This window comes from Mastacembelus armatus, unplaced genomic scaffold (assembly GCF_900324485.2).
Source record: "Mastacembelus armatus unplaced genomic scaffold, fMasArm1.2, whole genome shotgun sequence".
NCBI classification, from domain to species: Eukaryota; Metazoa; Chordata; class Actinopteri; order Synbranchiformes; family Mastacembelidae; genus Mastacembelus; species Mastacembelus armatus.
Genome location: NW_022872861.1, coordinates 168,970 through 194,833, shown reverse-complemented (window position 1 = coordinate 194,833; position 25,864 = coordinate 168,970). Strand labels below are relative to the sequence as shown.

At 44.9% G+C, this 25,864-nt stretch overlaps 4 protein-coding genes across 5 annotated transcripts in view; 3 read left to right on the top strand and 1 right to left on the bottom strand.

Annotated features, from left to right (window-relative positions):
• LOC113132310 (GTPase IMAP family member 8-like) overlaps positions 1-835 on the bottom strand; it is a 34,225-nt gene extending 33,390 nt beyond the window's left edge. The window contains exon 1 of the mRNA XM_026310293.1: positions 706-835. Coding sequence (XP_026166078.1) covers positions 706-835 — 130 coding nt within the window. The remainder of the gene's footprint in view (positions 1-705) is intronic.
• Positions 836-1,517: 682 nt separating this feature from the next.
• On the top strand, positions 1,518-14,798 carry LOC113132315 (A disintegrin and metalloproteinase with thrombospondin motifs 2-like). The gene is made up of 25 exons (XM_026310295.2): positions 1,518-1,771; positions 2,750-3,201; positions 4,681-4,912; positions 5,874-5,980; positions 6,071-6,154; positions 6,587-6,670; positions 6,759-6,912; positions 7,109-7,214; positions 7,849-7,992; positions 8,081-8,213; positions 9,171-9,284; positions 9,617-9,762; positions 9,839-9,928; positions 10,048-10,130; positions 10,463-10,596; positions 10,869-10,992; positions 11,078-11,158; positions 11,239-11,402; positions 11,492-11,651; positions 11,736-11,868; positions 12,307-12,517; positions 12,766-12,895; positions 12,990-13,064; positions 13,388-13,535; positions 13,749-14,798. The coding sequence occupies exons 1-25, from the start codon at positions 1,684-1,686 to the stop codon at positions 14,509-14,511; spliced, it is 4,140 nt and encodes a 1,379-aa protein (XP_026166080.1). The 5' UTR covers positions 1,518-1,683; the 3' UTR covers positions 14,512-14,798.
• A 1,702-nt stretch (positions 14,799-16,500) lies between these two features.
• ndufa2 (NADH:ubiquinone oxidoreductase subunit A2) lies at positions 16,501-18,054 on the top strand. Its single transcript, XM_026310306.1, has 3 exons — positions 16,501-16,653; positions 17,257-17,363; positions 17,860-18,054. Exons 1-3 carry the CDS (start codon positions 16,550-16,552, stop codon positions 17,949-17,951), a joined length of 303 nt encoding a protein of 100 aa, XP_026166091.1. The 5' UTR covers positions 16,501-16,549; the 3' UTR covers positions 17,952-18,054.
• A 1,103-nt stretch (positions 18,055-19,157) lies between these two features.
• Positions 19,158-25,157, top strand: ik (IK cytokine). 2 transcript variants are annotated; one of them, XM_026310302.2, is made up of 20 exons: positions 19,158-19,341; positions 20,124-20,190; positions 20,281-20,373; positions 20,536-20,595; positions 20,734-20,901; positions 21,009-21,123; positions 21,323-21,393; positions 21,602-21,648; positions 21,888-22,051; positions 22,754-22,862; positions 22,950-22,989; positions 23,068-23,233; positions 23,311-23,329; positions 23,770-23,854; positions 23,955-24,041; positions 24,194-24,251; positions 24,411-24,499; positions 24,581-24,689; positions 24,773-24,807; positions 24,893-25,157. In XM_026310302.2, exons 1-20 carry the CDS (start codon positions 19,332-19,334, stop codon positions 24,918-24,920), a joined length of 1,620 nt encoding a protein of 539 aa, XP_026166087.1. In that variant the 5' UTR covers positions 19,158-19,331; the 3' UTR covers positions 24,921-25,157. The 2 variants fall into 2 exon arrangements, with proteins under 2 accessions (XP_026166087.1, XP_026166086.1); XM_026310301.1 differs by having other exon boundaries at positions 23,311-23,344.
• Positions 25,158-25,864: the final 707 nt, after the last annotated feature.

The window sequence follows — 25,864 nt, the reverse complement described above, 5'->3', positions numbered from 1 at the left end:
GGAAGTTGATTTCTGATACAGGGGCATGTCAGTCTGTAACAGACTTTAGTGTTTAGTGCACCCATGTATTCTCAGATTCAGCTGGTCCAGGCCCCACACATTTTAGACCTGTTGGGTGAGGAGTCTGTGTTAGGGGGATCTTGGATCAGAAACAGTACAGAGTGTGAAACATTGTGTTTTAGCTTTAGTGCATGAAGCCAAACAGTTAACTGATGTTTTGTGATGTGTCACAGACTCATGTGATCTCTGTGATGGAAGCTGAAGGTTTTTGACTCAGCATCAGCATTTGAAATCCTGACAACGTGTTAAATCAACTTATTGATCAGAAATGAAATCCAAGATAGCAACACACATAAAAATATTAAATCAATTAAGAATTAAAATTAATTGACAGGTTAAAAGCAGCAGCATTGGCATGCTGGGTAATGTGCAGAGTGGACTTTGACTTGTAACTGCAGCCTGAATAGAAGCACAGAGCAGAGGTTTATATGCAGGATCTGGACCAGGATGGGATGGGGAAATAAACAGACCCCAGGAAGCGTGGTCTCCAAAAATATCAGTCTGCTCTGATTTCCAGATGCTGTAATCCCTGGTTCTCAGTCTTCTGCCTGGTGGGAACCTCACCTTTACTAGTATCCAGATCCAGGTGCCTGATCCTGTGTCCAGTTTTCTGCTTCGTTCCACAGTATCCTGCTCAATTCCCACAGTGGTCCCCCTCCAGGCCATTTCTGTCCACTATTCTCAGCTCCTGGTCGCCATAACAAGCACCCATTTCTTTCTCACCGGTCCAGAAGCTGGTCTCATGAGGCCTCATGGTCCTGGCTCCCCACGACATTGAGTCAGTATTTCCCACTAACTGTAAAGCAGGTTTTTCGCCAGCAGATGGCGCTGCAGTCCCAGCAAACACCAGGGTCTGTGTTTATTTCAGCCTGTGAGCTGCCCAGCAGTTTGTGTCTAAACAACATCTCAGCCTGTAATTAGAAACTGGAGCAGGTTTGCTGACTGTTTTCAGTTTCTGACTGCAGCTTCAGAAAACAGACCCAGTCCCTCGCTTCATCTGGAAATGACCTGGTTTGAACTGGACACTGCTTACCCAGCATACACCACAGCAACATGGCCGACTTTGAACACTCAGCGACAACACGGGTGGTGAGGTAGCCATGGCAACCAGAACACAGCAACAGTCCTCTGTCACCTGCAGACAGGTGTAATGAATGTTTGGCTTTGTTTTTGTTTGTTTTGTGTCTTGAGATAATTGATTGTGATTGTAGCTGTAGCAGTAAACAAAGGAAACAGAGGAGCAGTGTTTTATATCGGCTCCATCTGTGTGTGTGTGTGTGTGTACATTAGTCTGCATTACCATAGACTGTAGTACTGCAAACTTTAGTATTCCAGATTGTAGTAGTCCAGACTGTAGTACTATCTCTGTGCAGTATTCCAGCCACTGTTACTGCAGAGTGAGGGGGAGGAGACAGACACAGACTGAGGGAGGAGATAATGAGACGGGTGGAGGAAAGTCTGTCGGAGAGTTCAGTCTGTTCAGCCGCTCTGTCTCTGTGGGTCTGTTGACCTGTTCACCTGTTTACTTGTCTGTTCACCTGTTTACCTGTGTGTTTACCTGTTTACCTGTGTGTTCACCTGTTTACCTGTGTGTTCACCTGTCTGTCTGTCTTCAGTCTCAGGATGGACCAGTGTCATTATGGATTATTGATTATTGTGTTTCTGCTGCAGATCAACTGTTTACACTCAGTTTACATCACTGTCAACACAGGTGAGATTCTACTGCTGTTACTGCTACTATTAGTACTGCTACTATTAGTACTGCTACTTTTAGTACTGCTACTATTAGTACTGCTACTATTAGTACTGCTACTATTAGTACTACTACTGAAGTTTCTGCTAGAACTGTACTTACTGCTACTGCTGTTATGTCAAATGTTAGTACTACTACTCCTGGTACCACATTTAGTACTGTTAACACTATTGGTGCTGATAGTATTATGTTAAATGTTAGTACTACTACTACTAATATTGAATTGATTGCTCCTGGTACCACATTTAGTACTGTTAGTACTGTAATATTAATACTTTGACTAAGGTTGCACTGGTGTACTGTAGTCCTGTACTGCTTCTTCTATCAGAATTACTAGTGTTCTGTTCATGCTATTAAATATTAGTACCATTACTACTGCTCTTGTTACAACAATAGTTAGTTTCTCTATTGTCATTACTACTACTACTGCAATTACTACTACATGTTCTCTTACTGACCTTACTGGTAATACTAACAGCAGTAGTACACCTGCTGCTCTGCCTTGTTCTTCTGTGGTGGTTTAGTGCTCAGGCTGTGACCTCTGACCTCTGCAGCACACTGACCAATCACTGAAGAGCTGTCAGTCTCCCAGTGTTCCCAGTGAGAACATTCCTCTGTTCTCTGTCTGGTTTCTGTCTCTGACTCAGAGGAACCTCCCTCCACATTTTCCCATGAGTCTTTGTGTGTCTGAGGAATGTGAAGGATTCAGATCATATTTCATCATTTCCTGTGTGTGACCTTTGACCTTGGACAGACGCAGCCTATTCCAGACAAACATAGCTGTATCAAACCTGCTGGTTTATCTAAACTTCAGAAACTTGTTCTGACCTCCTGCTGTTCACTCTGTAACTTTATTATTCCAGTTTGCCGCCATGACGCAGGTTTGTCCCTCAACGAGTCAAGCTCAGACTAAGACTTGATTTTTTTCTGTCTCAGATTCTCTCCATCAGGTTCTGTCAGAGTTCACAGTCGTTCGTCCAATCAGGACAGACTCAGAGGGGAGTTTCCTGTCAGCCTCAGTCTCTGCCCACCACCTGCACCGCACTAAAAGACACGCCCACTATGGTGAGGACCCGCCCCCTGATGGTGACACTGTCACAATACAACAGGCCACGGCCAGAGAAACGTCACTGTTCAACCGAAACAGGAGGGGGCGGGCTTACAGGGCAGAGGAGGCGGAGCTTTTCTACAATGTGACGCTGTTCGGTCAGGAGCTCCATCTGCGGCTGCGCCCGAACTCTCGTCTCGTTGCCCCCGCCGCCACCATGGAGTGGGAGGAGTCAGGACGTCTTCACTCTCAGCCAATAGGAGATGCTGGCTGCTTTTACACAGGAGAGGTGTCCAATATGGAGGACACGTCTGTCGCCATCAGCAACTGTGATGGTCTGGTAGGTGTCACATGATCTGAGTTCTGACTCAAGTTCAGGACTAGGTCTGAGTCCACATCCCAGAACTTACTGTCCTGGTGTTTCCATCAGATCTGCTGTGTGTTTGTCTGTCCCTTCCCATCCATGTGTGTCAGGGACATGTACCAGGTGTGAACCCCCTGAGCTCCTAAACTGCCACCAGGCACAGACTGAACTGAAATGTGAAGAACAACAACATCATTTGTGCTCAGTTTCCTCCAAAGCTGCTGGGTTCCCATATGTTCCTTCCAGTTTGGCTCCATCAGGAGCTTCTCCATAAATGTCCAACCAATGTGAAGCGTCCTGGTCTCTCCACTGCCCCCCCTCCTCCATGTTGATGTTTTCCACACTGAATGATGATGACAGGCGACATGTGCAGAGGAGGGAGACGTTAAAACGACCACATGGATTCTGGTCTGACCATCCGGATGTAAATGTAAATGTAATAAACAGTTTGACAGTTCAGGTGTAGAACTGACAGAAAGGTCCAAAAACCTGTGAAGTAGCTGGAGCCTGCAGCTGCTAGAGGATACAGATGTTTGCACAGCTGTTGGAGGTTTCTGAGCCAGTTGTGCTGCAGAACGAGCAGCTCAAGAAAGAAAGTGAAGTGTAAAGAAATAATCAGTCAGAATCACAGCAAAGTTTGTTCATGAATCCTGGACAGAACGAACAGAACAATAACTTTATTTTGTTTTATTAAGCTTTGAAAAAGCAGCTCATATTTTCAGCAGAAAACATAGAAACAGATTTTCATAAAAAATTCCACTAAGATGCAGCAGAAAGCAGAAACAAGTAGATGCATGTGAAATAACTTCAGGCCTGGAGACAGAAACCCAACGCTGTAAAACATGACCGACTTCGGCTCAGCGAGCTCTGGCTGCTCTGCTCAGATGTTACCGTCACTTCTTTCAGCGGGCAGAGGCGGCTGATGGAAGCCAGATGTGGAGGAAAGATGAGACACGAGGGGAAGAAAAACTTTCCAGCTGCAGTTAAAGCTGCTGATTGACACCTGAATGCATCACACGTAGACGCTGCTTTAAAACAACACAGCAAATAACCCTGACATCACGTGACCCACCCATCACTCAGCCTATGACGTCATTCTGATCATCACGCACCCAAACTAAGAATATGACATAATAAATGTATTCACATTAATCCATTATTATTGATTAATAATTATTAATTATTAATCAAATAATAACAAGACAATTAAAGAAAAGTCAATAAGTTAATGAGGTTTAACTATTTTATACGATTACACCTAATTTATAAATTTTCTGACTCACTTGAAGAACAACAGTAAGTCCACGTGAACTTTACTGCAGCTAAATAGTAGATTTATAGCAGGTTTCACAGTGGATGAACAATAGATGAACAATAGATTTAAAATCGATGAATAATAGATGAACAATAGACAAACAATAGATAAACAATCAATAACACGTCTGTGTCTCCCAGGCAGGGCTGATCCGGACGGGTCAGGACGAGTTTTTCATCGAGCCTTGGGATGGATGGACGACAGGAGGAAGGGAGGAGGAGGAGGAGGACGGAGGAAGACAACATATTGTTTATCGTTCCTCGGCCGTGATCGGGAAACAGACATCTGTCAATCAAAGTGAAGCTGTCAATCAAAGCGAAGCTGTCAATCAAAGAGAAGCTGTTGCTCAGATATCTGAGGATTTCCTGCGAGGTGAGACAGAGGCAGGATAGAAAATGCTGGTTGTGAAATGTGAAATGTGTTTTAAACAGATGCAGCTCAGATCCTTGTTGCTGCAGACGCTGAAGTGTTTCTGCAGGAGAAAGAATCAAAGTGAAAACAGAGAAATTGTTCCAGGAAACTTGGCAGAGTCGACGGCAGCTCTACAGCGCACACTCAGACCCACTCAGATAGCTGCGACGTGGCAGTCCGGGTTCCCCGGCTTCAGAGTTTTGGAGGTTTTGGAGGTTTGGGCTCGAGGTTGATGGATAGTTCAGCTCCTGACTCCTGCAGCAGCAGCAGACTTTTATTTCACCTCAGTTCAACTCAGCCTGAACCTCCGGCAGCACAGCGTGAACTCAGCCTGGTTCTCTGATGGTATTTCCACAAAAACAGATACAGGCAGGTTTTATAAACATCTGGAATCACCGGGATTCATGTGAGGAGTTAATGGCACATCTGTCAGAGAAACATGGTTTTAAACATTTCCATCAGAAGACAACATTTCCATCAGCTGTTCCAGTTCCTCTTTTTGTTATTTGTGTATTATCTCCGCGCTGTCTCTTCAATTTGGTAGATAAAGTTTGTCTTTCAGCAGATGTTGTATGTTAAAAACATCCTGTCATGTTTTCATAACGTCTTCTGTCTGAGTCCTGCAGACTCAGCACTGTGAACACAAACAGTGAACACACGGGCTCTGTCAGAAATCAGTGTTCAGTGACAATAATAATAAAATAACAAAACTGATGGGGAACTAGTTTAAACTTCACTTCTGAAGTATTTTAGAGTCACGACAGTTGTTAGAGTCTTTCCCATAGGCACAAAATAACAACAATACAGCTTCTGCTGCAACAGCGTCTGATTTTAGAAAAAGCTGTTGTAACTTCATGAGAGACATTTAACAAAAATGTGTAACACTAATGATGCCTGAGCTGATTTGATTGTTTTTCTTCAGGTCCTCTCTTAGGTTCTCTGAACTTGAACCAGGACAGTTTCTGGTCAGGACTGGGTTCTGCTCGACGACGGCGCTACATTGAAGAGGCTGAACAGTTTAACATCGAGGTTAATAACCTGTTTATCATTGAGGCTGATGAACTGTTGCATGTAGATTTTAATGAAACATTAACTTCCCACTCACTTTTCCTCCTCCAGGTTCTGTTGGCAGTGGACTATTCTGTTCTTCTTTTCCATGGACGAGACCACATCCAGAAATATCTTCTGACACTGATGAACATAGTAGGAGAAACACAAACGTTTTTTATTTAATAACTAAATTGAGATGAGGATGTTTCATTAATGAGCAGTGCTGAGTCTGTGTTTGCCTGTTGGTGGATACAGCAGAGAGAAGAAGTGAACTGACCATGTCCATGAAGCCCATAGAGACCAGATGCTCAAACTTCAGTTTGTCTTTAAGAGTAAACAGGACAGCACAACAGCTTCTGAAGCTTTCCTTCTGTAGGTTTCTATACCGGGATCCAATGCAAATGATGTTGCATTACTATAACTGTGTCTCAGTTCAGGGACCGCCCAGGCTGAGCCCGAGTTCTTCCTCCCTGCAGTCGCCAAGTGCTGCTCATGAGGGATTTGCTGGGCTTCTGTGTACAGTGCCCTGAGGTGATTGTAGTGATTTGAATTGACTGTATGTCAAACCTTGTGTCTCTGTTGCAGATTAATGAGATCTACCAAGACCATTCTCTGGGTGCCAACATTAACATTGTCCTGGTCAGAGTCATCATGTTGTCTCCAGCAAAGGTACTGAACTTAGACTCTAAAGAGGTCTCCTGCATGTATGGGCCAGGTAAGTAAAACAAAGTACAAACCACCAGTGTCCCTTCATCAGTCCCAGGAGCTGATCGCTGTGCAGAACCCCCAGAAGAGTTTGGAGAACGTCTGTGGCTGGTCGTATCTGCAGCAGAGGGAGCAGAGTCATGCTGAGCACCACGACCACACCATCTACCTGACGAGGCAGGAGTTTGGCCCCTCTGGCATGCAGGGTACTACTGCTAATACTGCACTAATACTACAGATACTACTGCTAACACCATCTACCTGACCAGGCAGCTGTGCTGCCTTTCTGATGTGCAGGGTACTACTGCTAATACTTCAGTAATAGTAGTACTTACAGTAAAACCACTATGCTGGTCACCTGGACCCTGATGCCGACTGACCGTCTGGATGCTCTGTGTCCAGGTTATGCTCCAGTCACAGGAATGTGTCATTTACATCGGAGTTGTGTTCTCGTCTTTGAGGACGGGTTTTCCTCGGCCTTCGTCGCTGCACACGAAACAGGCCACGTGTGAGACACACACACACACACACACACACACACACACACAGTAAGACACTAAGAGCAACTTTGTTTCTTGTACTAGTCAAAATTTCACATTATTAAAAGATGTGTATTTAAAAACATAATGAACATTTACTGTTTCCCCAATGTGTTGAAATGGTCCAAGATTCTTCTCTGTCTGTCTCACTGGCTGCCTTACTGACTGTGACTGTGTCTAACTGTCTGTCTCTCTGACTGTCTCTCTGACCGACTGTCTGTCTCTGACTGTCCGGGTCTCTGTCTGTCTTACTGACTGTGACTGTCTGTCTCACTGTCTGTCTGACTGTCTGTTTGTCTCTCTGTCTGTCTTACTAACTGTGACTGTGTCTAACTGTCTGTCTCTCTGACTGTCTCTCTGACCGACTGTCTGTCTCTGACTGTCTGTGTCTCTGTCTGTCTTACTGACTGTGACTGTCTGTCTCACTGTCTGTCTGACTGTCTGTCTGACTGTCTGTCTGTCTCTCTGTCTGTCTTAGTAACTGTCACTGTGTCTGACTGTCTGTCTCTCTGACTGTCTCTCTGACCGACTGTCTGTCTCTGACTGTCTGTGTCTCTGTCTGTCTTACTGACTGTGACTGTCTGTCTGACCGACTGTCTTCAGGTTAGGCATGGAGCACGATGGTGAGGCCAATGACTGTGATGACGACGTGCTGTTCGGCAGCATCATGTCTCCGCGGGTTCAAGCTACGTTCCACCGGTACCACTGGTCCCAGTGCAGCTGGAGGGAGCTGCACAAGTACCTGCAGTGAGTACCACACATTTTACACACTACACATGTTACTGCACAGTCCTGAACCCACCGTATGTCAATCAGACTGTGTCTGTCTCTTCAGTACGTACGACTGTCTTCGTGATGACCCGTTCAACCACGACTGGCCGGCTCAGCCGCAGCTGCCGGGCTTTCAGTACTTGATGGACCAACAGTGTCGCTTCAACTTCGGGAGCGGATACAGCGTTTGTACTGCAGTACGTGTGTCTGATTACAGATTACAGAGTGTTACACACAACTGAAGTTCAACATTGTGTTGTTTTATTAACACAAACTTGATTAAGAACCAAATTATTAATTGATCCCCCACAGTTCCACATGTTACTGATTGATTGATATATTTTGTGATCAAAGGTTTGTTGTAACAGAAAATTGGATTTGAGATCCTCAAACTAAATTGATACAGACACAAATAACAACATAAAAAATTATTTTAAAAAGGCCTGAAATGAGACTTTATCAAATGTATGGACAAGACAATCAGTAGTTTTTGCGGTGAAGAGACACTAGTTCAGTTTCTTTGTGGAGCAAATATCTAAATCTCCCTCAAGCTGACACTCATTAAAACAATGTGAGTTTTATAAACATGTACACATCCATCATTGGATTTTGTTGCTTTTAAGAAAACACGAGGATCATGAGAATCACCAAACCAGCATTCCTTTTGTTTTTTCATGAGCCCGATGCAGAGCTGCACCCTGTTTCTGTACAATCTCTATGATGGCAAAATGTTGGAAAACAGTTAAATATTTGAGTTGTGACGCTACAGATGTGCTGATGTGTTTTTGGGTTGGAAACCAAAACAACATCTGCTCAGGATGTTACCAGAGAAATGACATCACTGAACTTTTCCTCAGATTTAGACAAAGCCACACCAGGTCCATCGGCTCTTTAATCTGAGTCTGCTGACCTTTTGTTTCCAGCGTTTCCACATGATGACCAATCTTTGAGCTCCCTCAGGTCTGTGAAGTTTCTTTCACACTAGCTCTGCTGTTTTGGTTCGCTGTGACACGTCCGGCTCTGGGTTTCATTAAAACATGTTTCTACAGTTTCGTTTCTTTTCGTGGTTTAGTTTTCTCCCTGTTTCAGTCTGTTTCCAATTTAAGGCTGAGTCTCACTCTAACACACTGTAATCTGTGTATTTTTGTCTCCAGTACACAACCCACGACCCCTGCAAGCAGCTGTGGTGCAGCAGCTACGACAACCCATTCTTCTGTAAGACCAAGAAAGGGCCGCCACTCGACGGGACCAAGTGTGGGCCGGGGAAGGTGAGAACAGAAACTTGGTCCCAGACGAGCTTCCTATGATGCAGGAGGTCACAATGTTTTCGTTTTTGTTCTTCTGAGCACTGAAGACAGAACTTTGACAGAAGTGAGACAGTGAGACGGGATACGGCCGGTCTGAGTAAACCCAGTCCTGGTCATTCTGACCCAGTGCGTCATTTGAGACACGCTGGTGCAGCAGCTGGATCCGATACTTTATCAACAAACCAGATACTATCAGTTAATTAGCCTGGTCTTTATGCTAAGCTAGGCTAACCTCATATTGAACCCTCTGTCATAAACTATCTTGTTTTCATGGCAACTGTTTCCTGGCACAGCACTGTTACAAGGGTTTCTGCATAAAGTTGACCCCTGACCTTTTGAGACAAGATGGCGGCTGGGGAATGTGGAGTTCGTACGGCAGCTGCTCCAGGACCTGCGGGGGCGGGGTCAGGTTTCGGACAAGACGCTGCGACAACCCGGCGTGAGCGACCTGTCAATCATTTGTGATGTCACAGATCAAATGCAGCAATCAGAGACTAACCTGTTGCTGTTCTCAGTCCAGCCAACAGGGGGCGAACCTGCTTCGGAAACAGTTTCGAGTTCCAGCTGTGCAGTCAGGATGAGTGTCCACCACTGACCGACTTCAGGTCAGAACATCTACTGTTATTCTTTTTGTTTTATTTCCCACAATTCCTGGCAGAGTTCAGCCGAATGTGCATCTGATCGGCCTGAGCCTCATAAGACCAAGTCGTGTTTCCTGCTGCAGGGAGGACCAGTGCCGAGCCTGGAACCAGTTCTACGAACACCAAGGAAGGAAGCATCACTGGCTCCCGTACCAGCACCCTGACCGTAAATACACACAATATAAAAACACACACTACACACACACACCAGCACCCTGACCGTAAATACACACAATATACACAAATATACACAAATGTGTGTCTTTGTGTGTGTCTGGGTATTTCTTTGTGTGTGTGTGTGTGTGTGTGTGTGTGTGTGTGTGTGTGTGTGTGTGTGTGTGTGTGTGTTGAACTCATCACTCAGGAATCCTCTGTTGGAACAAACTCCTTGGCTTCTTGTGCTTTAACCCTTTAAGGTCCGAACAGATTTCAATGCTCCACCTTAAATGTTCCACCTTAAGCAACTCAGCCTGTGTTGTGTGATTTGTGCATCTGCAGCTGACGAGCGCTGTCGTCTGTACTGTCAGTCGAAGGAAACAGCGGCGGTGGTCTCCATGAACAGAATGATGCATGATGGGACGCCATGTTCCTATGGCGACGCCTACAGCGTCTGTGTCCGAGGAGAGTGTGAGGTCAGTCTGTACGTCTTGTTTTATTGTTGCTGCTGGAACAACTTGTTTGTGTGGTGAAAACTAAAATATATATGAATCTATTTTATGATAAGTCATTTTATAGTGAAATGTTTGTGCTTTGTGCACAAATTGCTGCACTGGAGTACGATAATATGCAGTAATACTGCACAATACACAGACAACACACTGACACACTGTAGTGCTGTCAGAACTTCATTTTTATCTGCAAAAAAGAAAGAAAAGCAGATAAAACTACACCTTGTTTCCTGCAGCACGTCGGCTGTGACGGGCAGATCGCTTCAGACCAGCAGGAGGATCGATGTGGAGTCTGTGGCGGAGACAACTCCAGCTGTAAGATCATTAAAGGAAACTTCACACGCAGCACCAAGAAAGAAGGTGAGAAGAAGTGTGTAAGGTTTTCCCATTCTCTGATATTCCTTATTGATCAAATGATTGGCTGATTGTTGTTTCTGTGGTCAAGGTTATGTGAAGATCCTGGAGATCCCCAAAGGAGCCCGACATCTACTGATCCAGGAGTTCAAAGGGACTCCTCACGTCCTGGGTAAGAGGATGTTTGGTCCAACATGAAGAGCTTCTGAAGATGTTTTCTTTCATACCTTGTTTTGTTGTTTCCTGCTGCAGCGCTGAAGAACCAGGACACAGGTCACCTGTTCCTCAATGATGAAGATGAGCTCCCAGAATCCCGAGTAGTGATTGAAAAGGGCGTGGCATGGGAGTATGGCAACACTGAGGAGCAGGAGTTCATCCAGACCACAGGACCGCTAAAGTATGGCGTCCTGCTCATGGTGAGGTTGGAAGTCCAACTTGTTCACAGTGAATCTAAACAGGAGCTAAATCAGAACAACCGCCACCCTAATGTGGTTCTGTCTGTCAGGTGCGCCCCCATGGCGACTCCAAGGTGACAGTGTCTTACAAGTACATCATCCAGGACCGTGTGCAGTCCTCGCTGGAGTCCAACATGGTGCAGGAGGATACGATCTTCTATGAATGGGCACTGAAGAAGTGGTCACACTGCTCCAAACCCTGTGGAGGAGGTACGCTCTGCTGCTGGTTAAGACTGTTTCTTGGTTACCAGGGTAACAAGGGTGTGGTTGTTAACAGTGCCCTCTGCTTGCCAGGGAAACAGTACACCAGGTTTGGCTGCAGGAGGAAGGCTGATGGGAAAATGGTTCACAGGATGTTCTGCTCCAACATCAGCAAACCAAGAGCCATCAGCCGCACCTGCAACACTGACACCTGCAGCTCACCACGGTAACACAATACAAGTCGTCACAATAACATACCTCGGTTCACCACAGTAACACACTACAAGTCGCCACGGTAACATACCTCAGCTCACCACAGTAACACACTACAAGTTGCCACGGTAACATACCTCAGCTCACCACAGTAACACACTACAAGGTATGGTAACACACTGCAAACTGCCAATTTGGGCAGAGCTAAAAATAGTATCAACTGGTTTCCAGATGAATGACCCTCCTGAATCTGTCTCAAGTACATCAAGTTTTGGGTCCCAGCACTTGACCTAAATTTTCCAGAATCCCGCAGTGAGACAATATTAAGTTAGTTTTTCTTACTTGTATCCGACCATGGCCCAGTGTTTTTACCAGAAACACTTTAAATAAGACAACCAAAAAACAAATTAATACAATGAGATCACAAAAACTACTGTTCCTGCTCCCCCAGCTGGGTCACCGGGGACTGGGAAGACTGCAGCACCTCCTGTGGCCAGACCGGGTGGCAGCGACGCTGGGTGAGCTGCCAGCAGGAGTCCAGCAGGGGGCAGCAGCAGCGTACGGTGCACAGCAAACTCTGTGGTGATGGCAGACCAGACGGAAAACGAACCTGCAACCGCTTTCCCTGTCCTGCTGTCTGGCGAGCTGGGCCCTGGACTCCAGTACGAAGACTTGAGACAATAGCAGAAATCACAAAGTTTCATATGTTTACACCGGGACACTTGGACTTATGGACTACCTTTGACTATTTTATATCTGGACTATCTCCAACGTCTTTTCTTCTGAACTGCCTCTAGCTTCCTTCTTTCTTGACTACCATGAACTTATTTCCTTCTGGTCCATCTCTGTCTTGTAGGAGTCTCCTTAGAATATGAACATCAGAGCCTGATCACTACCTTTTTGTGTGCAGTGTTCGGTCTCATGTGGAAACGGGACTCAGGAGCGTCAGGTTGCGTGTTTGAGTCCCAAGGGTTCAACTGGAAACTGCAGTGAACCTCAGCCAATCACAGCCCGCCCTTGCCGGGCCCCACCCTGCAGTAGTAAGCATCGCCCAATCACTTTAAATATATGTTTATTGACAGGGAGAGAGGGATGCTGGGACTGATACTTGACTGACAGTGTCTCCCCCTGCAGGTAACCAGAAGAACTCCATCATCCAGTGGCTGTCCAGAACCAACCCAGACTTTCCAGCTCTAAACATCTCATCCCGTAACAGACTCCTCATCTTTTTTCTTTGCTTCATCTTCCTCCTCGTCCTCTTTGTCTGTTTACTGATTGAGAGAATGCTCATTCTATTTTATTCACATTGAGTCAGAGAGGATCATCTCCACCTGCTAACATGAAAATAAAGGTCTTCCTGCTAATGCAATCCCATAAAATAATACATACAAGTCCTTGTCTGCAAAGAAAGTTTATCTATCTATCTATCTATCTATCTATCTATCTATCTATCTATCTATCTATCTATCTATCTATCTAATTCTACTTCCGTGATGCTCATTGATGTTTTAACTTATCCTGCCTGTCTCCAGGGCTGCGTTGCCGTGGTGACCGGTCAGCGTTTTGTCAAATGGAGGTGTTGAGTCGCTACTGCTCAATCGCTGGGTATCGGCAGATGTGCTGCAAGTCCTGCAGCGAAGGCAACTTCAGCAGCACAAACCTGCCGACCACCAGCAACAGGTCAGAAATCCGTCTGTGAAGAGTCAGTCCAACTGCTACAGAGATTCGAAATGACCACAGAGACTCAAGACAAATCATTGGCCATTTTTATGTCTTACTAATTAATTTGTGTCATAAATAGTCCATGCATGTTTGGTAAGGAATATTTCAGCACTTCATATTTGGAACCTTTAGCTTTAAACTGTCCTGATCTTATCTTCTTGTCTTTTTTAGTTTGTGGAGTTTGACCACAGAGACGATGACTTCACCATCCACCAACACCTTGTCTGATAACAGAGACATCTTCAGTGACATCATCAGCACACCACCGCCCACCTTCACTGTAGCTCCGCCTCCCACCAGCAGGAGCAGCAGTGACTTCATCTACGTGGAATACGATGAGTACGACGAGTACTCGTCCTATGAGGAGCCGTCGATTTCCTCTGACGTCATTCCAACTACTACTACACCTACAACCACTACTACTACAAGACGTCCAAGAAAAACTGCTCCACCACATTTATTTAAGAAGAGAACTACCACTGCCACAATGCCTTCTGCTACAGTTCCTGTGATAACTGTTGACAGTCAAAGTCCAATGTCAGTGTCAATCCAGACGTCTGTCGTCCCAGAAATCCTCACTATAACATCAGCTGAACCTGATGACATCATCACATTGGGAGGCCAGAACCTTCAAACTCAAATCAGTCAGATAGAAACTGAACCGAAACCAACATCATCTTCATCCTCCTTCATCCCGCTCTCAAAGAAGGACAACAACTCGTTGGATGAGGTCCCATACCGAGTTTTGGGTTTGGACAGTGATACCGGTAGTGGACAGCAGAACTACTTTGTGCCGCGGATGCCACCGATCCGTGAGCGAACACAAAACAAACGTATCCAGGAGCTCCTGAACGAGAAACGACGGCAGGATCTTCTGAGGAGATCCAGCAGGAGCAGAGTGATCAGATCGGGCAGGAAACACAGCGGATTATAAACAGACCCTGATTGACCTGCAGAGGGCTCAGTTTTATTGTTCACTCACAATAAGTGCTGCTTGCTCACTTCCTGCTAATACTAACGAGCAACAGAAAAGACCCCAACCCAACGCACAACACAATCCACACTCACATTCATGTTTCCTAAAGTTCAGTGTCATGTTTGCACTCTGAGAAGGAAAAGATGAACTGTACAAGGTGAAACTTTTACTTCAGAAAACTTTGTTGAGGTTCTTCTAGACTTCACAGTCATTATGTTTGTACCAAATAATCTTTGTTTCTGAATAAAGCAGTTTCATCCAGCTGTTATTTATCACTTATGAACATCTGAAATATCGTAAACACAACCCAGTGAACCAGAAACCACATAATACACCTCAACTAATTACTTTTTTCCATTTGGTTAAATCTTCAGTTTCTTAGACTTTGCTTTGAGCAGTTTTCTGATATAAAAAGAACATTTCACATCCTGCTCCTAAACTCTGTTGGCTGTTTTTCACAGGTTTATTCACATTGTGAGAGTTTCATTTAAGATTCCTGAAACTAAGGTTGATGCCAACAGAAACTGTGACGGACTGGTAGGTGTCACATGATCTGGTTTCTGACTCAGGGCCAGGACTAGGTCTGTGTCCACATCCTAGGCCTGAGTGTCCTGCTGTTTCCATCAGATCTGCTGTTTGTGTGTCTGTTCCTTCCCATCCATGTCAGTCAGGGACATGTACCAGGCTCTGGTGTGAACACCCTGAGCTCCTAAACTGCCACCATGCACAGACTGAAGTGAAATGTGACGCACTCACACATCAGATAGGAATATCCAAGTCCTATCTGATGTGTGAGTGTGGGACCACATATGCAGGTGGCCCAGATCTGATCTGAGAACATCTGGTTTGGTCTGTTCACACTGTGGGAACATCAGATTTGGAAAATGCAGCTGTGATGTGATTGCAGTCTAAGATGTCTAGCTGGATTTATTTAACAGTCTTTGTTTGCTGCTGTTACTGTGGCTGAACGAGCTGGTTTTGTGTTGCACATGTGATATATATCCACATACTTTTGGGCCTATGCTAATTTGTGCTTGGTAACTCTGTGGAGATTCACTGAAACTAAACCTGCTCAGTTCCTGGATCAGGCTGAAGGTTCTGCACTTTTGTTTTCCTCCAGACAGACTCCGGCTCGCTCATATTTGTGGTTTTTGTTTCTTCGGTGGATCATGAGGAGCAGCTGCTCGTCTGTTCTGCATCAGGCTGAATTCAGATCACATGAGTCACACGGGGCCTAACGTGTGCAGGTTGTGTGGTTTGTTTTCAGGCGCAAACATGGACACGCACATTGTTTCAAGAAAACAGTGAGAAGATGAGAAACAATGTGTGTTACAGAGAAAAGCAATGCCTTAGGAGTGAGATAATATCTTGTGGCCATACATAAATAATGATTTGGTAAACCACAGGACTGTACTATATACAACACTAAACCAGGTGTCATCAGTGTGTGTTACTACACATTACTATAATTTAATTCACACTATCACTGGATTATCTTAAAAGTTTTCTTTTGATAGTTTGTGACAGAAACAGTAGTTTGCATGTTCTCCCTGTGCTTGTGTGGGTTTTCTCCAGGTACTCTGGTTTCCTCCCACAGTCCAAAAACATGTATGTCAGGTTGATTGGTGACTCTAAATTGCCCATAGGAGTGAGTGTGAGTGTGTGAGGTTGTTTGTCTCTATGTGGCCCTGTGATGGACTGGGGACCTGTCCAGGGTGGACCCCTGCCTTTCACCCAAAGAGAGCTGGGATAGGCTCCAGCTGATCCCTGGGACCCTGGTTAGGACTAAGGCGGTCTAGATGATGGATGGATGGGTGGATGGATGTATAAGCATCAGATATGATGAAATAAGGTACGAGTAAGAGTTCGCAGTAAAAGTGCCCGCTGACCTGCTGCCTGTGAGGCCAAACCCAGGGCACAAACCCTCAGCCTGGCAGGACTGACTCCGGGTGTAAAGGACCCGTGGGACGACCTTCAGCTGCAGCACCGAGTGAAGATGGCGGTCGCCGTAGTTCGGAGTCTGGGTTCCAGTCTGGGAAAAAACCTTCGGGAGATCCGCGTCCACCTCTGCCAGACCTCAGCGGCAAGCAAGGGGGCCAGGTGAGCTTGGAGCCGACCTGTTCGGGCGGGAAGAACTGATGCTTTATTTACTCAGAAAATGTTATCGTTGTTAGACGGATCAGCAGCGGCTAAAAGCTAACAGCTAACACTACCAGATCGTGCTATCTGATGCTAAGCTAACTAGCTGCTAACACACTGATCAATGTGACAATAATTTGTAATTTTACCTGAAACTAATCAATAAATAGTCACTGTAGCAGTTAGTGATCGATCTAAATGCATTAGATTAGACTTTACTGTCGCTGTGCAGAGTTAAAGTACCGAGCTGATGAAACGCGAACCATAAACAAAATGTAAATAAATGTGTGTATTCGGTCATGTATGTCATTAAATATAGTTAATAAATATGGGTATGGAGTCACATATGAATCAGACATTTGAAGAACCAGGCATGTGTGAGTGTTTGCTCTCATGGTGCAGACACAGTCTTTGAAATATGATTTTGTTCTTATTTATGGAAGTAGCAGTGAGAAGGATCTTAGAATCTGATCAGAAAGACTTTGTGTTGTTTGTGTGGTTCTGATCCCAACAGGAGTTCTTCACACCACAAAACCTCAGAACCTCCTGTTTCTCTGTTTCCAGGGACTTTGTGGAGCAGCACTACGTGACTCTGAAGAAGTCCAACCCTGATTTCCCAATCTTGATCAGAGAATGTTCTGGAGTCCAGGCCCGGCTCTGGGCCCGATATGGTGAGTCTTACGGTAACATGGGAGACTGATGTTGAATCCCAGTTTCACTAATGTGTTTCCCTCACTTGTGTCTTAGTCCTGCCCATGTAAGACACAAGGAAAGGAAGCAAGGACAGAGGAGCCAGGAAACATGTTTTAAGAGACATTAAACATCCTTTCCTCTAATCCTTAATGTGCAGCATCCAATCACAAAGTAATTTTTGAAAAACGGAGGGTGTCAGTCTGCTACAGACTTCTTTGATGGATGCGCTCACATATTCTCGGTTTTGGCTCCTCCAGGCCACCTTCTCGCTCCTCAGCAGAAATTAGAGCTCTGGGAGGTCCTTTATCATGGTTGATGAGACTCAAGAAACAATAAAAAAGGGAATTCGGGTTCAGGTCACCTGCCATGTCCATTTTCAGTTATTTTTCATGCGCTAAGATGAATTATTACCAGTAAATGTCTGTATTTATGTCCTGGTCATAATAAGAACAACAGGTTTGTGTTCATGTCTAGATTTTGGTAAAGAGAGCAGCATCTCTGTGGAGAATATGTCGGCTGATCAGGTGGCCAAAGCTCTTCAGACTCTGGTTCAGTCAAAACCCTAACCCCCCCCCTCCAGGAAGTGGTCCAGGATCGACTCACCTGCTTCGTTCTTTCAGTTTGTGTAAATGTGATAGTGTGAATAAAAAATTAATATTATTAATGTCACTTTGTTTGTGTCTCCGAGTTATTTTCAGATTTAAAGTTATATTGTGTGGGTTTACTGGTTTTTACAGGCTTGTACTGGGATTTAAAGGGAATTCATTTTCATTCATTTACTGGATATTTATGCAGGTTTTAAAGGTTCACTGTGAAGTGAAATGTGAAAGTGAAAATCTGTTTGTTTGAAAAACAGAATTATTCCTTTATAAGAAATCCACCTGAAATACTCTTACTGCACAGCTGCATAAAGGGTAACATGATATTTGCAGGTCATCAAAACTACTGGGAGTCGTCCTATCATGATATTTATATGTAACTAATCCTCATCTGTGAGAGGAAACTGAAATGATGTTTGACTTTATTGGAAGTAAGTTGTTTTCATAAAACATGTTTTCAGCCTGTCTGAGTTTGTATAAGTCGTTTATTTGTCGATGAATTAGCTGAGTCAGTGTGAAAACACCGTGGTGCGGAAGCAGAACCACCAGCTGGTCCTGGAGGTCCTCCATCAGTCGGAGCCGTGCTGACCTGCAGGGGGCGCTGCAGCTTCACCGACAACACGGAATCAGAGCAGTTTGCGTTAACACGTGTTTATAAATGTTGTTTGGACACATGAAGTTTAGTATGAACCAAAAACACACGTGTACTGACGTGCTGCAGTGGTCGAGGGAAGAAAAGTCACATCCTCAGTTTTACGATGGTGGATTTCTGACCGTTACGTTACAACATGACCTTTATTTGTGTGAAGAAACACATCTAACGCACTTTTTCTCTGATCACTGATTACAATAATCTGATGAACATCACTTTATTTAAAAACATATGCACTCATGGTGTTATGTTCGTCTTCAGATGTTTTCAGTTTGTGTTTGTCGAAAAACAGCTGGCAACTTTAACCTTTTGGTGAAGTCACGTGATCATTTTACGGCATGCTGGTTTGCGCGTGTCCGTGAAGGAATAAATGAACGAAGTTTTTATTTTGTTTGTTTGTGTCTGACACATAAAACATGTCACGTGATGTTTGTTTTCGTCTGACACATAAAACGTGTCATGTGATGTTTGTTGTGTAACTACAAATCCTGTGGTTGTCATGGAGACCTGCAGGTGGCGCTAATTGGCTCCATTGAAGCGGAAGTGGCGTTAGGTCACCACGGAGTGAAGATCCGCTGTTGAAGCTAACGCTAAGCTAACTGAGCAGATCATACAGCTGCTCTGAGCGTCGTTTCTGTTTCTGACGGGAACATAGACGTTTGCAGACTGAAGGAGAAAACCAACACTGCGCTGCGATGCCTGAAAGTAAGTCTGAGCTTTAAATAGCGGAGCTTTATTAGCACGACAGGCGGCGCAACAAAACGTTAGCATGCTAACAGCTAGGCTAGCTGCTAGCTGAAGGTGCAAATCTGTTTAGTCCCGGTGAAAACGCGACTGTATCATGTAAAACACGAGAATAAACAACTATTTTACGTTGTGTTTTTAAGAAATACCGTTAATGTCTCTCCATAGCGGGGCGGTGCTCGCTTATCTGGGTTAATCTTTTCTGTCGGTAACACCACACCAGACTCCGTTCACTTTTCTTTCGATTTGAAGGCTTAAACTCGGCACAGCTGCTTTATTCACAGCAGCTGGCAATAAATTATTAAAGTGACACGGTTTGTTTTGCTTGTCAGTCGTAGTTAGAGATTCAGACTATGAGTCATTATTAATTAAAAGTATAAATGCTATTTGGCCAAGAAGTGATTGCTAGATTATTTAACAAAATACTGTAAACACATACTATGCCTGTTAACTTTGCCAGAGATTCTAATATGTCTTTTATTGTGTGACATGTTCTGGGGTAATCCAGTGATGAGTTGGTGAAAAAAACGATTATACTGTAAAGGTCTCAGCATGTGTCTGAATCACTGTATTAAAAAGGGGTCAAGATTGTTTGTGTTGGATTTTTACTCGTTAATGATTTGATGTATAGGTCAGGTCACTGGTAGCTGCTTGTCCGTAGTGGGACAGTGAACCCTGGTCTGAACTGGCCTGTGTTGTAGCGCCCCCTGCTGTCCACTAACACCCTGTTTGTGTCTGTTCAGCTGAGAGCTACTCAAACCCTCTGGCCCCCGACAGCCACGAGGTGGATGACCACAGGGCCGCTGCTCAGTGAGTACACCTCATAGTGTTACTGATGACACTGGTAGTGTTATGGTGTTATGTGAGTGTGTGTGTTAACACAACCATGTGTTTCCTCAGGTCCAAACTGACTAATGACGACTTCAGGAAGTTGCTGATGACCCCGAGGGCGGCGCCCTCCTCGGCCCCGCCCTCCAAATCCAGGCACCATGAGTGAGTGACCAGGAGGCAAAACACTGTTGTTTACTTTAGACCTGCTGTCAGGACAAAACCCAACTCTGGCCATGATGATGGTTTTTTTCATAACTGCTGAGGCCTTAAATTGTTTTTACTTTTCTGACCATATTTATGTGTTTTCTGTAATTTTTTTCCCAGAATGCCAAGAGACTACAACGAGGATGAAGACCCTGCAGCGAGGAGGAGGAAGAAGAAGAGGTCAGTATTAATTCGATTTCATGTCTTCTCACAGGTCAGGGCGTTCCTGGCTGCTACAGCAGCGGCATTAACAAACAGTGTTCATTATTCAACTTTCTTCTTTTGTGGTGGTTAATTGCTGATTCCTGTTTTTGGCAGTTATTATGCAAAGCTACGTCAGCAGGAGATGGAACGAGAGAGGGAACTGGCTGAGAAGTACAGAGATCGAGCAAGAGAAAGACGAGACGGAGTCAACAAAGACTATGAAGAGACAGAGCTGATTAGCACCACTGCTAACTACAGAGCCGTGGGACCCACCGCTGAGGCGTGAGTACTGCTAATGCTAATGCTGCTAACCACTGGGCAGTGGGACTGTTGTTGGTTGGGTTTGATTTTCTGCTCCTGCTTTATCTGTTTTTTTTTTTTTTTTTCAGGGATAAGTCTGCAGCAGAGAAACGCCGTCAGCTGATCCAGGAGTCTAAGTTTTTGGGAGGTGACATGGAGCACACTCACTTGGTGAAAGGTCTGGACTTCGCTTTGCTGCAAAAGGTCAGAAAATGAAATTAACAAACTACCATTATTACTGCACAACATGAAACAGTTGGTCCTTACCTGATGGTGCAGTAAATATCAATGAACACCCCCACCTGTGCTACACCTGTTACAGTCGGTGTTAGAAATCTGTACACACAGCATTTCCACCACAGAATAATTATGGTGTGTATGTGTTTACCTGTACCTGTTACAGGTGAGAGCTGAGATCACCAGTAAGGAAAAAGAAGAAGAAGACATGATGGAGAAAGTCCAGAAGGAGGCCAAGTATGGATCTGGGAACTATTTGTACTGAACAGAATCACAGATTAATTAACTTAAGCGACTGTCACCTCCTCCAGTTCAAGACTAATGATCATGGCAGTTACGATTAACAACGTGGCTCTTGGTGTTTTTACATAAAAACAATGACCAAGCTACATTTCATCTCAAACTCAGACTGCAGTGACCTTTGTGCTCTTTGTCTGTCCACCAGGAAGGACGTGGAGCCTGAGGAAAAGATTGAGTTTAAGACTCGTCTGGGTGAGTCTGATCAGATCTGGTGTCGGTCTTTATTTCCATGTTCTTCCCAGATGTTTCCTCAGACTTACTGTGCTAATGTTTGTACCTGAAGAAAAAGTCGCAATATTTTGAGTAAAAAAATGGTTCTGCTGAAAATCCTAATATTGGTGAAAGAGCTGTAATACTTTAACAAAAGTCAAATAAAAAGATGTGATATTTTGATATATATACTGTGCAGTTGAGCTCTAAATACTCTCCAGGCAGGAACATCTACCGTGTGGTGTTCAAGTCTGGGCTCGCTGAGAGGAACGAGCTCTTCCTGCCCGGCAGGATGGCGTACGTGGTCGACCTGGACGACGAGTTCACTGACACTGACATCCCGACGACTCTGATCCGCAGCAAAGCTGACTGCCCAAGCATGGAGGTGAACATCTGTATAACTGTCAGGTTTTAAACTGTCCTGATGTGGATGTGAACATCTGTATAACTGTCAGGTTGTAGACTGTCCTGATGTGGATGTGAACATCTGTGTCTGTCAGTTTGTAGACTGTCCTGATGTGGATGTGAACATCTGCGTCTGTCAGGTTGTAGACTGTCTTGATGTGGATGTGAACATCTGTCTCTCTGTCAGGTTGTAGACTGTCCTGATGTGGATGTGAACATCTGTGTCTCTGTCAGTTTGTAGACTTACCTCGGTGTGGAGCAGGTTCTGTGCGTGAGGAGGTTTATAGACTGTGCAGCTGTCAGACAGTTTAACTGACACAAGGTCTGAATCTGCAGATCTCTATTGAGGGCACAGCTGTAGGTTTCCAGGGTCCTAGTCATGAACAGATTCTGGTGGTTTCAGCTCGTGCAGGCTGAGGTTCTACAACACGTCAGCAATTTGACCTGTTTCAGTCTGTTAGTCCGTCAGTTTTGGTGACAGAGGCTGAGACACAAACTGTTTGGCTGACTCTACGTATGAACAGGCTGATGACCCTGTCGTGTAGTTTAGATTCACTGTTTGACACAAGTTCTGACAAACTGTTGGAACAGTGACAGTCAGACCAAGTTTCAGTATAAACCTGCAGCGGAAAGACTTGAACATGGCGACTTGCTGACACCACGTTACCTCCTTGTGTTTCAGGCTCAGACGACTCTCACCACCAACGACATTGTGATCTCCAAACTGACGCAGATCCTGTCGTACCTCAGGCAGGGAACTCGCCACAAAAAGATCAAGAAGAAGGACAAAGGTAACGCACACACCTGAGTGTGTGTAGGTTTATTGCAGGACACATTTCTGTTCTTTCGCTGACTGAGCACAAACGTTTGCGTTGCAGGGAAACTGGATGATAAAAGAGCTCCTGAAGCTGATCTGAGGTCAGTTCTTTACCACACAACCTGTAGCGGCCGCTCTGCTGGTCTCAGAGCTGTTACACACTTTTTCTCCTGTTTCAGTATCTTTGATGACATCGGGGACTACATCCCCTCCTCTGCTTCGTCCTCCAAACCGCCCAAAGACAAAGACCGACACCGGGACCGGGACCGGGACCGGAACCGGGAGGACGACAGCAAGAGCCGGAGACACAACTACTTCGAGAAACCACGAGGAGACGAACACCAGGTCAGCCTAGGGGAGGGGGGGGGGTGTGCTACTGCTTATTGTCTGAAACTAATTGTGTGTGTGTCTCTGTGTTTTAGGTCATGGAGGCAGACGCAGGTAAATCAGCTACAGGTGAACATCCAATACAACATAGAAAACAGTTGTTAACCTCATTAATAATTCAACAGTTCCTGAGGTGAGGGTCTGTGTGACACATAAACATGGTCAGAAAAGTGAAAACAACTGAAGGCCTCAGCAGTTATAATTTGGCATATAGTGAATGAGAATTCCCAGGTCAGTGAATGCAGCATCCAGACAAACTTGAAGCGTCATTTGTTCCTGATGTTGGTTCCACACAAGAACAAGCAGGAGAACGTGGTTCTAGACAAACAACTGCAGTGAACATCTGTCCAGCTTTAAACTCTGTGCTCTGAACCTGCTTATATTTTTTTATTGATGACTCTACACGTTTCAGTCGAATTTATTCACATGCATGTGTCCCCACCCACAACATTAAGTATCGATTTGATGAACTGATCAGAAAACTGTTCTATCAGGTCCAGGATCAGTCAGAGAGCAGATCAAGATGATCAATGAGAAGTTCGCAGGAGCAGCAGGCAGCCAATGGCAGAGCCAGGAACCATATCCTTCTGTACTATTGGTCAAGACGGAGAGGGGGTGGGCTCTGTGTGTAGTACTGTGTGTAGTATCTTTGCAGTATTCTTCCTTAGCTACTGTGTACTGGTGCTTCGAGGAGAGATGGCAGCAAAGAACAGCTGGGAGATTTCTTTGGAGGATCCAACTCCTACGCCGAGTGTTACCCAGCTACGTAAGATACATGCACTAATACACAACAATATGCACAGTAGTACACAACAAAACCACATGGACACACACACACACTTTAAATCCCTCACATAAAAACATTGTCTGTGTAGAAGTATTTTAAAACTGTGTGTGCACATACACATGTGCTCTCAGGATGGATGACCTGGCTGTGGACAGTGATGAGGAGGTGGACTACAGTAAGATGGACCAGGTAATTATGACTCCCAGCATGCATCACTGCTCAGTGACAGACTGCAGGTCCTTCAGTGGACTTGACCAGGCTGTAGTGTAGACAAGGGGGTGCCGTTTCTCTGCTGCAGCTGTGAGATGATGATGATGATGATGGTGATGAAGAAGCTGTGTGTTACAGGGCAACAAGAAGGGGCCACTGGGCCGCTGGGACTTCGACACACAGGAGGAGTATTCCGACTACATGAACAACAAGGAGGCTCTGCCAAAGTGCGTTAAGTGTGTTTGTCCCTGAACTCTGGCTGACAGGCGCCTGGCACTGTGCGCTCACGCTGACCTTTGTCTCCACAGGGCCGCCTTCCAGTACGGCATCAAGATGTCTGAGGGCAGGAAGACGCGGCGCTTCAAAGAGACCAACGAGAAGGCCGAGCTGGACCGCCAGTGGAAGAAGATCAGCGCGGTGAGACCCGAGACGTAAACGCTGAAAATCATTTGAATCTTTACTGACATTCAGAGGCCTGACCGACTGTTTCTGTGTTTCAGATCATAGAGAAGAGGAAGAAGATGGAGGCTGATGGGTCAGTGCTTCCTGTGTTTACAACAATGTAGACAGTAAACAGTCAAAGCAGTAAACGGTCATCTAACAGTGTGTTTCTTTTTCAGCGTGGACGTGAAGAGACCCAAATACTGAAGGCTTCCTTCCTTTTTCTCATCTCCTCCTTCTGTCCATCAGGATCAATATTGATCAGTTATTATCTTCACTAACAGAAACATCGTGGTCACATGTTTGTTTGTAGAGTTGTTCAGGCTCAGTAGAACTGGGTTAAGTCCAGTCCGTTGATGTGTTTGTCACACTCTGATATTGATTAGTCTGTGATTTGATTTTTCATTTGAACTTATCATTAAACATCAACATACGCCAACAAAACTCCTGATCCCAGATTGTTTTATTCATGATTAATTTTCTCTCCAAACTTATTTATTTTTATGTTCCACCAGGTTTTATTGAGAAGTTTCACCGGGTTTTGGGTATCAGGGTTCTATGTTTGGGACCAGGGTGATGATGTGTGGCAGTAGCCACTAACTTAAACAGGTGTAGATGTTTTTCATAGGACTGCTGTGTTCAATGGAACTTCAGGGGTTTTCTCTGGGTTCAGGTGTGAGTGATCCTGCACCTGTTGGAACACACCTGAGCAGGTAGGTTTTTATATTTACTGGAAAGTTACAAACTGGGTCAAAGGTCGGGAACAGGATCAGACATTCAGACCTACAGGAGAAAATAAACCCAGTTGTTTCCTATGTGTTTTCAGGTCATGAGCTCAGTAATCTGGAGGCGTGTCCAGTGTAATTAAACACAGAACCTGCTCTGTGTGTTCGTACTAATTAGTGTTGGTCTCATTAAGGGCCGCAGTCCTTACAGGAATTGTTGAGCTCATTAGGACGCAGCAGCTCGTTAGATCAAACTGTTGTTGATGTTTAATGCTGACAGACAACTGGACCTAATTATTAATCCAAACAACAGCACTAACGAGTGTTTGTTAATTAGCTTATGTGTTGATGGACAGTCAGAGCAGGAAGTTTCTGAAGATCCTAATGAGGTCTCAGCAGCTCAGAACATCAAAGAGGAAGTTTTTT

Coding starts and splice junctions, on each gene's coding strand:
- LOC113132315 (XM_026310295.2), top strand. CDS start 1,684: ATGGACCAGTGTCATTATGGATTATTGATTATTGTGTTTCTGCTGCAG. Junction 6,913..7,108: donor TGGCCCCTCTGGCATGCAGG/GTACTACTGCTA, acceptor CTCTGTGTCCAG/GTTATGCTCCAGTCACAGGA. Junction 7,215..7,848: donor GCACACGAAACAGGCCACGT/GTGAGACACACA, acceptor GACTGTCTTCAG/GTTAGGCATGGAGCACGATG.
- ndufa2 (XM_026310306.1), top strand. CDS start 16,550: ATGGCGGTCGCCGTAGTTCGGAGTCTGGGTTCCAGTCTGGGAAAAAAC. Junction 16,654..17,256: donor GCGGCAAGCAAGGGGGCCAG/GTGAGCTTGGAG, acceptor CTCTGTTTCCAG/GGACTTTGTGGAGCAGCACT. Junction 17,364..17,859: donor CCGGCTCTGGGCCCGATATG/GTGAGTCTTACG, acceptor GTTCATGTCTAG/ATTTTGGTAAAGAGAGCAGC.
- ik (XM_026310301.1), top strand. Junction 22,990..23,067: donor GCTCCTGAAGCTGATCTGAG/GTCAGTTCTTTA, acceptor CTCCTGTTTCAG/TATCTTTGATGACATCGGGG. Junction 24,042..24,193: donor GCCGAGTGTTACCCAGCTAC/GTAAGATACATG, acceptor ATGTGCTCTCAG/GATGGATGACCTGGCTGTGG.